This window comes from Euprymna scolopes, chromosome 35 (assembly GCF_053919585.1).
Source record: "Euprymna scolopes isolate OS-2025 chromosome 35, ASM5391958v1, whole genome shotgun sequence".
Lineage (NCBI taxonomy): Eukaryota > Metazoa > Mollusca > Cephalopoda > Sepiida > Sepiolidae > Euprymna > Euprymna scolopes.
The window spans coordinates 19734103-19748880 of NC_136516.1; the positions used below are offsets into that span (position 1 = coordinate 19734103).

The 14778-nt window shown below is 32.9% G+C and overlaps 1 protein-coding gene across 2 annotated transcripts in view; it reads right to left on the bottom strand.

The window, feature by feature from the left end:
• Positions 1-14778, bottom strand: part of LOC145259720 (uncharacterized) — a 116322-nt gene that overhangs the window by 54291 nt on the left and 47253 nt on the right. Inside the window, exons 3-6 of one of the 2 annotated variants that reach the window (XM_080117405.1) lie at positions 12659-12709; positions 6731-6941; positions 4949-5109; positions 1499-1692 (exon numbers count right to left, since the gene is read on the bottom strand). In XM_080117405.1, coding sequence (XP_079973531.1) covers positions 1499-1692; positions 4949-5109; positions 6731-6941; positions 12659-12709 — 617 coding nt within the window. The remainder of the gene's footprint in view (positions 1-1498; positions 1693-4948; positions 5110-6730; positions 6942-12658; positions 12710-14778) is intronic. The other variant, XM_080117407.1, reaches the window with a different exon arrangement.

Consider the following 14778-nt stretch of genomic DNA (forward strand, 5'->3'; position numbering starts at 1 on the left):
AATAAAAAATATTTATTCAATGAAATCACTGCGATTGGAAAATGCAATTGCAGATTAATATTTCATAGAAACTATTTTTATAGAAATCGCTCAAGACAAGGTATGAAGCCACTTGTTGTAAGTGGATAAAAAATACTACAAGGTAAAAACTAGCCAGCAATAATTCTTAGATAGATAGATCCCCCCCCAAAAAAAAACAGCAATTCTTCCCTCTTCATCAGAAACATCGCTCATGAAATGTGATAACTACAAGTCAAAATAAGGCAAGGAAAGTAAATATAATTTAAAAATTCCATTCGTACATTTCAAAACCCGGGCTTAAAAATAGTATTAATTAAGTTTTCTGAAATAAGAAACAAAAAAAGGTATGGCGTCATGAAGTAAGACTTTGTTTAGATTTAATTAAGTATTTAAGTACTCAAATTTGGGAAAGAGGATGGAACAACTTTCTCTTCTGCCTCTCTCTCACACTCTTTATCTTCTCTCTCTCTCTCTCTCTCACCCTGTTTCTCTTCTCTCTATATTAGCACTTATCAAGGCCAATAGGCAACTCGAGGATCAACTCGACGATGAGAGTTCAAACGTGCACAGTATTCAAATTTGGGAAAGAGGATGGAACAACTTTCTCTTCTGCCTCTCTCTCACACTCTTTATCTTCTCTCTCTCTCTCTCTCACCCTGTTTCTCTTCTCTCTATATTAGCACTTATCAAGGCCAATAGGCAACTCGAGGATCAACTCGACGATGAGAGTTCAAACGTGCACAGTATTCAAATTTGGGAAAGAGGATGGAACAACTTTCTCTTCTGCCTCTCTCTCACACTCTTTATCTTCTCTCTCTCACCCGGTTTCTCTTCTCTCTATATTAGCACTTATCAAGGCCAATAGGCAACTCGAGGATCAACTCGACGATGAGAGTTCAAATTTGAAATATGAAAATTCTCAGCAACAACAAGCAAATAAATATGATGACTAAAGACCATAACCCCAACCCTAACCCATAACCAATAATCAGTTGCCATGTTACAGTCTCCACACCGAAGTAAAGCATCCCCCCCCCAACAGAATCTTTATTTTAGAATCTCTGTCTTTTATCCATTTTATGATCCATTTTAACTACCGTGTAAGCATATCTTTGCAATGAACAACAATACTTTTACATTTCTGCCATGCCTGCATAAACTCTTCTATAGCAAACAATTGGCAAACTAATGAATAGGGCTAGGACAACAGCATATTCTTTTTATTGTTTTGACTCTCGAGTGTGTATCTGTTGATATCTTATGTTTTTATATACAGTGATGCAGTTTTTAGTTGTCTGTGTCGGATATATACTCGAGAGTCAGAACAATAATAAGAATATTCTGTTGTCATAGGCCTACTAATGAATTGCTAAACATCCCACTGAATAAAAAAAACTTTCATTTACATGACAGATAAATTTTCTCATACCAACGTATTGAAACTGAGTAAACCATAATATAAAAATGAAGAACTTACAACCAATTTACTCTCAGGGCTCAAAATCCAATCCGTGAATGTGACCAACATTTCCTGCACAAAGTCAGGTTTTACAATTTCATAGAGGAATTGTTCTCCATTTACTTCGTAGCTGCTTGGAAAACCTGGCGACTCAAAGGTGGTTGATGTTTCATATGATCCTAACGTCGTTAGATTGATAAATTTTTTTTTACCTTTATAAAAAAAAAAAAAATACAAACAAAAACAACAAAGTTTTATCTATAGATATACACAAGTAGAAAACTGTTTGCAATCTAGTGAATAACTTATTTCAGTTTTACGCCATAACTTATTTTCCGAAAGTTTACTATGAATACCCGCCAACATGGCAGTTATAAGTGCGCGATTTCTTTCCATTCATGTGTTAACTGGGAGGTAAGATGCTAGCTTACGAAGTCAAGAGTGGCTTTGAGAGTGGGTTTAAATCTCCTGACCAGCAGTAATTATCACTTCCTACACTGATGACTGCAGAAGCATAAAACACCAGTGTCTTTAGGTATAAAAATAATTGTTAATACCTATTTAAAAATATGATATGTTTGAGAAAATATGCTTATTCAATTAGATTTCACCTTGTATTTATGAAGCTTGATGTAACTACAGTTAAAACTGGAAAAGAAAAGGACAAGATATCCCAGCAAAAAAAATATAATAAATTTATAACTTAAAATATTGCAGCATTAAAAATTGATTATGTAAAGTTATAAATTGAATTTTAAAATTCTTAATGCTGCAATATTTTAAGTTATAAATTTATTATATTTTTTACTAGAATATCTTGTCCATTTCTTTTCCAGTTTTAACAACTAGTCCTTTACTTTTCCATGTTTAAGCTTAACCATACTACCTTTCATGCTTGCATTTTTCTATTGTAATTCATGGTTTTTCCAGGATCCCAGTAAATTCACTTGTTCTTTGTTTAATTTCAGTCTTATTTTTTTGCCCCCATAAACATATACAGATGTAATAACAATGTACAGCACTCGTCTGCTTTCAATAAAATCCACCCAATTATCTCCCTTTCATTCTCTCTATTCCATTTGTTACTTCTCTTTTCGAATTAGTAGCAACAGTAGTCACTAAAGTGACGTGGTTGCTATGGAAACCAGTCATAAAAACGTTGCTCACCTTATGTTTTTTTTACGATTTTGAACACCAGTAAATTCATCATAACTTTTGTTTTACTGAATAAAAATTAAATTTTTTTTTCACAATAAAGAATCAGCAACTATGTCCCAAAGCCTAGCTGGAGTTCGAACACGGTACCCCCGTAATAATAATAAAGGGTTGGGTTCGAGACTCCTAACAAACGGTTCCCCAGTTCGATACAAAAAACACCTGATGAAGACTGGAGGGCAAAACGGTCGAAACGTTGTGACAATAACAACCAAGATGAGGAAGTCAGTCCGACAATCTCAACCAATGAAAACACCTCATCTCAAAAATACAGACAATTACTATAGCTGAGAAGGTGATCTATAAACTGTAATAATTGTTTGAAATTTGGTCAAAAAATGAATGAGCGGTGACGCTTTAAAGCAGTTCTAAATGACTAAAACTGCCATGTAATCATATATTCAAACACGGTAGTGTTTGAATGATATAGCATAATTATTTTATATTCTTAGAAAACATTAATATCAGAAAATAAAAGTTATAAAAGATACTAATCTTAACAGGAAATCTTTTATTTCATAAAAATTACTAGTTGCACATATTCAGGTAAAAACCATTGCTGGGTAGAGGGTTTAATCACATACTATTTAAGATACTCCAAATATCCTAAGTTGTTAAGATTTTCTTGAAAGTTGACCATATCTTAGATTTTTTGGAAGCATAAAACATCTTTATCTATGAAATTCAAACAGAGAAATAAAATCTCATAGCTTAAATGAAAACTTATTTCCGTTGTTAAACACAGCTGATGTTGGTTATACTAATTTTTAAACAAATTAAACTAAATGTAAATTAAAAATAGATTAATCAATTTCATATAATATTTCTAAATAGAAGACTTAAAACAATCCTATTACTAATTTCCTTTAAAAATTTAAAGCTCATTATTAAAACAGATTTTCTTTAATGTAATGTGCAAATGAAATAACCTCTTGAATGTTGATTCCTTTTGAATAAATAGTTTATATATATAACTAGCCTGAGTGTCTGGCGTTGCCCGGGTGTTTGTAGGTGTGTGTTAAAAAAAAAAAAAAAAAAAAAAAAAGTTGTAATAGGGAAGCAGGCAGGCTCGAATCTGTGACGCAAAGGCAGAAAATAAAGTGGAGGTGTGTGTAAGGGTGTTGGTTGAGCAAAAAAAAAAAAAAAAAAAAAAGTAAGCAGGCTCAAACCTGTACCGCGAAGGAGGAAAAGACAGTGAAAAAATAAAACGTGATGCGTTAGCTGTTGTGCATATCACCAAACTGGAAGTGACAAAGGTTTAAATTAAGGCTAGACAATCTAAAAGAGGCGATGACTTTCGAAAATATCAGCAAAAAAAAGCAATTCCTCCCTGTAGAAAAGTGCCCAGTTGAGGGTGAAGGAATTAATGATTTTAGCCAATTTTTCAATATTTGTCATCCAAAGGGTCGAGCTTCAAAATGATACCGATCTTGTGAAAATCCATCGCCTCTGTCAAAAGTTTTTGTGAAACATACAAACATACATTTAAACAGACAGATGAGATTTATATTATAGATCATGCAGGGATAAAAGTAGTTTTCAGTATAAAAATCTATTTATGAAACATTGTATCTTTCGTATATATTAACCAAATTGCAAACAAACAAACAAACAAACAGGAATACATCATACTAGATATGGACATTTTTTTTGTATGTCATGTATGTCAGGATGTACCTAACATACAAGAGTTGCTCCAAAAGTAAGGCCTCCTATTTTTAAACTAAAAAACTAAAATGTTGAAGAGCTACAAAGACGAGAGTGGTACCATTAAAACAAGCGACCTTTTGTGTTCCAGAACCTACTTTTCTACATGGTCACCACCATTTTCGATGTACTTTTGCCAGTGAGAAACGATGCCTCAGTCAGAGCGTGCTTTGTCACTCATATCTCTGTCGCCACTCCGAAATCGACGAACCCATCTCCTAACTGTGCTGACATCCACTGCATCAGCTTTGTAATCATTCAACAGGCGCCGGTGAATGTTAATCGGTTCAACTTTTTTGCTTGGAAGAATTCAGTAACGCATCTGCTTCAGACGCATGTCCATGACAGGAGTTGCTTTCTTAGTCTCACACTGTCAATAACTACAACAGAAGAGATGAAACTTTCAGGTCAGGAATACATAAGTTCAGCCATTATAACAATGCAATTTGTAAGCCCCTCTGATCCATTCAGGCAGAATAAAAAATAGGAGGCATTACTTTGGAGCGTCCCTCATATAACACTGACACGAGATGTAAAGATACTCACGTTCAACTTTGAACTCCACTTGAAATTGTAGATTCAGGTTTAAATTATTACACAAAGTGATGTTTACATGATTTGAGATGGACCGAAATTCATCGTCCTTTTGGAAAAAAAAAGCGTGGCTTCTGTTGTACGTTTCATCGATGACCCGTAAATAAGTGCAACTGAAATGAAACGCAAAAAAAATAATCTAAAACTTGCATAACCGCATGAAAATTCATTTCAGGATGAGTTTTCTGAGGTAGTTATCCTCCTTTTTTTTTTTTGGACCATCTTGCATGAACTGAGCATCAGTTTTTCAGTGGCATAAGAGATTCAAGGAAGGCGGGGAGTCTGAAGGATCGCAAGAAACTAAAGATGCAAGCAAAAGATTTGCGTAAAGTTTGTCCCTGTGAGAATAAAACGATTTTTTTTTTTTTTAATCCGAGAAAAACACACACACAAATACTTTTTTTCTTTTAATTTTTGATGAACTTTGATGGAAATTCATTAAATTATTATTATTTTTTTTTTTTACTTTTATTCAATTCTAACAACGCATATTGTCAAGGGGTTACTGTGGTAGAGGCCAGATTTATAAGAAGAGAGAAACTTGGTTGGGATGTTGAGCTGCAAAATATATATATTACATTTAAATTTATGCATGTTGGTACAGTCAGAGAAACAGGGAGGAAAGAGGTAATTATAAATGCGTGTGGTCTGATGAAAGAAGCTATTAGTGTGGAAAATCTTCCAGCATCTAAAAGTCTCTGCAGTGAAAAGGTGGGATTTTGTTGATGATTAAGTGAATCAATGGTATTTTAATTGAGGATGTACTAATGCACTAAGTTTGCCTGAGCACATCCCATTGAAGAATTTGTAAAATTGTTTAGGTACGTGCACGAATATGGCTGAAACTGATGGGGGACATGGTTTTGGAAGCTGGCTTATCATAATGTTTTTGTAGGTTTCCAATTACTTTTTGATTGTGTTTGAAGGATTAAAGTTAATCTCTAAAATGACAAAAAAAAAAAATTTTTACATGTGAAAAATGATTTTATGGCGGTGGTGGAAACTTAAAAATTCAGCTAAATTTTTAAGTTAAATAAATTTGGAAGTCATTTTATGTTATGCATTGCCTGCAGTGCTAATACCTAATTTGTTGTCAACTTCCTTGCATTTTCACTTTTGGAGATCTAATTTTTTAAAAATTTCAAAATAAAGTAAAACAGTTCAATCAAACTGTGTTACTTAAATATGATTTCAACTTTTTAAAAATCCTTTTACAATAATTATTTTTCATAATAATTATTAAATGCTTAGTAATTCAATTCTTTTACAATAATTTCAATTTTTTAAATTCTATCAATATTTTAAAGTAATGACGTCAATTTCACTACCCAATCAAGTGGCATTCTTACTACCGGTGTAACACGACTTATGTCCCATTTTCTTCTTCATATTTTTGTTTCCTTACACTGCAAGAGGGCCATATTTTGTTTGTTTACTTTATTCAATCAAGTGTTTACATCAAATTTGTTTAATAAAATTTTTTTATACGATCAAATTCATGATTCGTAACATCGTGATATGACCCTTCTAGAGTTGTCGAACTTGTTTTCGATTTGGTCAGGTGTAACTGCAAAATTGCCAGTAAAGGTGCATTTTAAGTGTGAAAAAAATTAAAATCACTGATTACACTGACATTGTATTCATTGCGTAATTTCAATGTTGAATATTAAAATCACACATCAATTTAAAAAAAAAAAAAAAAAAAAAAAAAAGGAGGGGGGGAGGTGTACTTACTCTGTTAAACAATGTGACGAAACTATTGGATAACATCTCTGATTGTTAATAATGTTGCTGTTTGTTAAACGAAGCCATAACCGACAGGATTTACAAAGCTGGAAGACTAGGTTGCACTGGGCTCCGAAGTGAATTCGGTTGCTAATGACTCGAACGAGACCGGTGTCGTCCAACTCGGGAGAGACGACACCGTTACCACACATGTTATACACTAAAATAGAAAGCAAGACAAGATAAATAAACAAACAACTAAATAAATAAATTTTGTAATAATTTTGAAAAAACTGATGCATTTTTTTTTTTAATCCTTTGATAAAAAGAGCCATCATCAATTTTACTTGTTGGGCTGCAATACAACGAAACAGTCTGTCTGGGTGACTATTTAAGACCCCCTACTTGAGTAAAGAAAGCACTGACATAAATGATGTCACTCGCTTTCTTAGGATAATGCGAAGCTCTTTTTTTCTTCTAATCGAGCGTTGGTGAAATGTTTTTTAATGATTTTAAATGATTTTTATTGACTATTCAATAAATTCGCCCCAAACGCAATTTTTAATAATAAAGGAAAAAAGATGAGGTCGTCAGTGATGTGGTACTGTGGGATACTAAACATGGAACCACTAAAACCTGTCCGGAGATACACAAAATTATTGACAGATTATCTCTCCTCTGATCTTGAGCATGTGGTAGAATGGGGAAAGAGGTGGCTGCTTACATTTAATGCATCTAAAACCAAACTTCTATCTTTACATCATCAACACTGATCCCCATCTGGCATCAACTGAAATGAATGGCTCTTGTCTTGGGGAGGCTTCATGTTTTGACAAGCTTCTGGGCTTGACCTTTACTCCTGATCTGAAATGGAACACGTACATCAAATCTGTTGCCAAGGCCACTGGAAAAATGGTGGGATCTTTCTACCACTCCATATAAGAGCCAAGTACGTCCAGGGATGGAGTGCTGTTACCACGTCTGAGTAGGAGCTGCTAGATAGGACTTATCCTGCCTTGACAGAGTTCAATATAGACTTTGTAGGTTAATGGGGATGCCAATCTACTAACGATTACTATGATAGTGTGCCATTAACTACTTTACACTCATTAACCCTTATCTTTGAGTGGCCTCCGGACCTTGATAAGTTGTGACTTCTGTGTAAAAAAAAAAAAGTAAATAAATGAATAGAAGACTTGTTGTCACAACTTAGAAGACATTTGTAGGTGAATTAAAATTATTTGAAAACCAGAAAACGCCATTAAATGATAAAATTGTTTTTTTTTTTTGGTCCGAGACTTTCGGTGTCAACACACCCTAAGACTATTTCTTTTAGTGTTTTTTTTTTTGTTTTGTTTTAGATGTTATAGTCTTTGATTAAATCCACATCACTCATTAACACTTATCCTTGCAAGTGGTGACTCCTTTGTGAAAAAAAATAAAATAAATAAAAGAACAGAGGTCTTTCTTCACTCCATGTGAAGTTAATCCCTGAAGACTATAACATCTAAAATGAAGACGAGAAAAAAAAAAAAACACTAAAAGCAACAGCCTTCTTTGACACCAAGAGATTCAGAAAAAAAAAAAAGATTTTATCATTTAAAATTTTTCTTGGCATTTTCTGATTCTCAATTTTAAATAAATAAATAAAACTTGTCAAATTGTAAAAAAAAAAAAAAATAAATGCAGTATTTATTTTTTTTTTACTGGATGACACTTATAAAAAACAAAAAAAAGGTTAAATCCAAAAATTCAATACACAAAATTAAAACACCGGAAGTTGACTCAATTTAGCTAAAATATGGAACGGAAGTTACTAAACATGAAACAACGAAATACAAAACCATATGGAAATAATTTATTTCAACACTTCTTGGACGATCATGAAACAGTAAAAAAAAAAAAAAAAAAAAAACCCTTTGATTTCGGTTTTGTAATTCAATTGAAGGTTATTGGAATTATTAAGAAGTCACTAACTGGATGCCCTGTGATGGAGTGAAAAACAACCAGTCACAGGCTTCCCTTTTAAATCCTCACCAACATCATGAGAGTGATTTTTTTTTTTTTTTTTTTAATCCTCTACCTCTTTTGCTGCCAAAGTCAACTGTTCTTTTTTTTTTTTTTAATTTTGTTCCTGTAGAAGCCATTTCTGTAGGCTAAAATCCAAATCAAAAAATGCTCCCGAGGTCCAAATACACTATATATTAAGTTTCAAGTCTGTAGACAATAAATTCAGAGAGAAGTTTGGTAGAGAAGTTTAGCGCACACACACACACAAGGTGATATGTCCTAAGGTGGCCTATTAATTCGGACAATCAAAGATAAAGTATTCCGTGAAAGGAATAAATAAACATACACTGTGGTTTGAATACTGAAAGAGAAGTTTATTTACGTATTTACATAGAGACAAATAAAGCGTGTTAATGTCCAGGGAGGAAGTCTCCGTTTTTTTTACAAGGGTCTGGTGAAAACCGGTGACTTGGTTCCTTATGTAGAAGGTTCTGGGTTGGTTACCTATCTCCACATAACACAAGGTCAATTTTATACATATATAATTTTATATAAAAACAGATCTGCATGCTAGAACATTTTCACTGTAAATTCTACGCAATTATGCACAATCTACAAACTATGGATAAATAGAATTCACCGTAAGAGTTAACTGAAATGAATCATCTAATAAGAAGCCATAAAAAATGAATAATTAATAAACATTCGTTTTTCAAAGGAATATGCAAAATAGTTTAACCTTCATGAAGTTGTTTGCATATTCATGACTGAGTATATCAAGAAGTCTGTTTTAGGAATTTTTATCCCCGGCTTCCAAAATCAACAGCGATTAGAACCATCCCTGTAGTGATCCGGTTCCTGTTGATTTTGCGATGGGAATTTAGTTCTGTGCAGTTCTAGGAGGCCCATCCTCCTTGGCTTTGCCTTCTCTCTTTGAGAACGGGTTAGTTTATTGCTAATCGCCTGAGACGCCCTCACCGGAGAATGCTAACGGGGCTGCCCAGGCAGTTTTTGCAGGTCAGAATGCCCCTCCCCGGGGGGCGCTAAATTCGAAATCTCATTTTCGGACCATGGTGTCTAATTTCTTGCAGTGGAAAAGAACTAAACACTTTTTCTTTAAAAAAAAAAACTAGACTTTTAATATCAGTGTTAGAGCAAAAAAAAAAAAAAAAAAAATCAACTTTACAGATATATAGGTAAACCAATTAGAGTATTAGATAACCATTGGCAAGATCTCATCCCAATTTATTAAATTTTCGGTTATAGTCAGCTAAAATACTTCCTAACTTCCAGCGTAACTGCTACTGAAAGGAGTGACGAGGCAAATCAGTTCTTTTTCCTCTCACGCCTACATCTCCCCTGTGCTGGTACTCTTTTTTTTTTCTTTTTTACTATATTTTGCCGATTGTTTTTTTTTTTTTTTATTTAATAATCAATAAAAAGTTTTTCAGTCTTTTTTCCATTAAGAATTAATGAAATTAATTTTTTTTTGTTAAGAATTGTTGAACACATTTTGCCCTCTTAAATTTTTTTTTTTTTTTTTTTTTAAGTATTATTGAAAACACTTAAAACTATTTGGGAAATTTTGTGAATTGGATACGTTTTTTTTATGATGTTTGAAATTTTAGTTATTTTGATTTGAATAATTTTATTTTTATACTTTCATAAACATTTTTATTATATAAATTCAAATAAAAAAAACAACTTATTTTTTAAATAATTTTTATAAATTCATAAACATTTCTTACAAGATTTTAAATGAAATAAAAACTTGTTTTAAAATTTTATTAAAACTACAAATAAAGACTAATTGCATTATTTTTATAATTCGTGAAACTTTTATTGAATATTTTTCCAATAATGTCTTTTTCTTATATTTTATTTTAATAAATTGCTTCACAATAAAAATACTGAAAAACAAAAGTGAAAAAACTGATTTGCCTTGTCACCGTTTCCGGTAGCACTACACTGGAAGTTAGGAAGTACGTTAGCTGACTATAACCATTCATTGTGATGAAGATAATGCTTTTGTGCAAATCCAAATGTTTGAAGTTGAATTCCGCAGAGTTCTTGATGACCATGTTTCAGATTAATTATGCGACGGCAATATGTCCAACAACCAACTTTTCATTCTTGAATGTACATCTATTTGTGCTCACTTTATACCTGTGAAAAATTTGTTGCATAATTGAAAAATTTTCTATAGCGTCGAATGGTTCAGGGTCACCTGACAAAGTCTCATTGACTGAAACAGATGGCTGTTTGTAACAACCAAATGTAATTGTTTACCTTTGAATAAATATTAATATATATATATATATATATATATATATATATATATATATATATATATATATATATATATATACACACACACGTTTTATTTTTTATTACCGTATTACTGTAAGTTTTATTTTTGATTATAGATTCCTTTTAAAAGTTAAAAAAAAAATGTGGAAGTAAATTGGCATCTGTTTCTTTATAATTTATATTAAAAAATATTCAGAAAAACAAACAAACAAACAAACAAAAAAGCACAATTTGTTGTGTTGAATTTTCATTGAAAAAAAATGTAAATTTTTAAAATTAATTAATTTTAGCTTTAAAAGGTTAAAGAATTTACAAAAGAATTGTTTTAAATTCTTCATTATTCGTTTTATTTTTTATTTTATTAATTTTATGTTTTAAAATTTTTCAACTACTGTGAAATTTCCACGGGTTCTGCTAGTCTATATATTAATATCGTAATACCTTTAACGTACTTACATACGTGTGTCACGGTTTCCAGATTATGAATTCTTTGATTGGGAGATCCTATTTATTAAAAAAGGAGGATTGAAGATGATAACATACTACGGACATTAAATTATTATATAGATTCGCTAATTTAATATTCATAGCATGTTATCACCTTTTAACCTCCTTTTTAATAAATAGGATCTCCCAATCACAGAAGACGCAATATTAAAAAAAAAAAAAAAAAATGAATAAAAATATTTATGTCGCTTTTGGGCCACATGTTTTGAAGGAAACATGTTTTGTTTTCTATTTTAATTTTATGTTTATTTTCTTAATGAAACCATATTATCCTATATTAATGACCTCCTTGACACGATTTCTCATAAAAAAATTTGTTCTAAAAATTGTAATGTAAAAGTGGTTGCGAAATATTTAATTATTAGTGCCTTTAACAAACGTATGTGTCATGGTTTATGTAAAAAAAATAAACAAATAATAAAACCCAGAGTAAGTTAAATGTCTTTTAATTCTATAAAAATATCTTTACTTAGAAATAATTATTATTGAAACAAAATCTGTAACCTCTTTCTCACAGAAAAGAGGTTGCAAGCCTGTCTCTGCTCTACCGCTATTTTCATAGCCGGTACTCAACTGAACTCCAATCTATGGTACCCCTCTTGCCAAATTTTCACTAAAACACCCAACTAGCTACAGCCATTATATATGATTTCTCCCACTCTCTATCTGTGCCTAAATCTTAACACAGATTCCCAGAACAAAGGTTCTTTCTCGGAACTGCCTGTCTGTGGAACACTTGCTTCTCGGTTGAACACAACATGGTAGCCTTCAAATCCAATGTAAACAAGTTCTTGTTGAGTGGTCACCATAAATAATCAAATTCTACCCAATTTAAACCATTAATAGTAAGTAAACTACCAACTTACATTCATTAACCCTTATCCTCAAGTGGCCTTTATGCCTTGATAAGTGGTGACTCCCAAGTAAAAAAAAAAAAAAAATATTTTTACTGCCGCTGTGGAATTTCCACAGGTCCCACTAGTATACATATAATTTTGCTTAAAATAGTTAATGTTTACTACTTATGTTAATGTTAATTTTTGTAAACATTTAATGTGTGCGTTTAATGTGTACATTGTTTTTTTTATTTATTTTTTTTTGTCCACTTACCTTTTTCGTCTTTTGCTTCGCAGTAAAACTGTCCAATTAACCATAATAAACCTAAAAAAGAAATAATATAAAATTATAAATAAAAAAAAACAAAAGAAACCACCACCAGCAGCAGCAGCAGCAGCAGCGAGGTGACAAGAGCTAAGTGATTAACGACACGGACTGACAACTTGAGTGTGCCAAGTTCGACTCCAGTTCATTCCACAGAGACATTTTCACCTTGGGATGTTGGCAACCTTCATGTGGTCCTTCCCGTAAGTATCTGAAGTCTTTTTAGAAAGAATTCTAACGAGAAAGATATCAGGGAAATGAATGCCAACAAAAATCATCTGATTCATGCGAAATGAGTCATATATTATTTTGATTGGAATTCATTGAGATGAGTATTATTTATTAATTTTTATTTATTGCGGACTATCATCCTCATCTTTTTCTTAGTTATTATTCATGACGTTTCGGCCAACTATTCCTCTGGCCTTCGTCAGGTGGTGACCGCGACGGATAGGAACTCTGAATCTCCTGACTGCATTCTCAGCAATTACTGCCATCCATAGTTGTCGTCTCACCACGTTTTTGGCCGAGTAAGCCTCTGGCCGGCTTTGGGTAGGATTGAAACCGCTATCTTCAGACAATTCTCACCTGGAACCGTAGAGATTCAACGTCTATCAACTCTGCCACGGGCCCCAAAGTTGATAGAGATGTTGAATCTCTGCGAAGGCCAGAGGAATAGTTGGCCGAAACATTGTGAAAACAACTAAAAAAAAAAAAAAAAAAAAGATGAGGATAATAGTCCGCAATAAATAAAAATTAAGATTCATGTTCAGCAGCAGCATATTAATACTTGTTTTACGTGCTGACATATACCAAAATGTTAGTGTTTATGGCACTAGTCCAGCTTACGACCCAATCTCCAGCCAACTTTGCATCAGCAGGTTACATAAGCAGTCAGAAGATGCCAAAGCAAAAACTGCAATATGATTAATTCAAGAGTTGCCAACCTAATAGTTCCACACTGTTGGCCAAACTGTAACCACCAAAAATGTGGCATCCCAGTCCCTCTTTTACAAGTACTTTACTGTAAGATACTCAGATGAACTCAAAGCACTAGTACTCCCTTGACGTAAATAGAACTGAAAAACCCGACAAGCAGCAAAGTCCCACCCCTACACTGTAGATATCCATAGATGCTGTAAAGCCTTCTACTCAAATCGCTTCTTCCCTCAAACTGCTAGACTTTGGAATTCCCTCCCGGGCACCTGCTTCCATAACTGTACTTACATGCAGAAGTTCAAATGCAATGTGAACAGACATCTTGCTGCCCAACTCCCTACATAGTATTCCTGCAAATCTGGTCCCAAATAGTAGCACTTACGACTTAGTGGTACTGTGCTTTGTTTGAGGTGAAATAATGATTTAAAAAAAAAAAAAAAAAAAAAAGAACAAAAACGGCATCCTCTCCTTCCCCATGTTTTAAGAATGGTTTCCTATTTAGAAAGCAATTTTTAACATTGGATAAGAAGGAGATTGCATGCTGACATCATGTCAAAAGTCATTCCTCGTTTTAGAATTTTTTTTTCTATACTTCATGAATTTCATGCTCTCATTGAAACTTATCTTCTGACACCTGATTGGATAATTGTGAAGATGACCCGGGTCACTAAGTACTAAGAGTGGGGATAAAAGTCAAGTAGGAAATGACTAGATATTTTTGGTCCCCCGATTTATCGGAGAGGGGCCTATGTTTTCAGCGGTGTCCGTGCATCCGTTATTCTGGATGATTGCTAGATAAACATCCATTAGATTTTCCTGAAATTTTTGCCAAAAATTGTATTTCATTAAATAGATGTGCACAGTAAAAAAAAATTTTTTGCAAAAATTCCCATTGCGTCCCCAGGGGCACAAAAGAGGTCAAAAATGGCCCAAAATGGCCCAAAATGACACATTTTGCCTCATAACTTTTGATCCATCCATTAGATTTTTCTGAAACTTGGCCAAAATGTGGAGCCCATTGTTCTTAATATAAATCCAGTATGGGTGACCCTGGCAAAATTCTGGTTCGCATCCCACTGGGACTTTTAGGGCTAAAACAAATAAAAAACCATGACTTTTTGGAGCTCTTT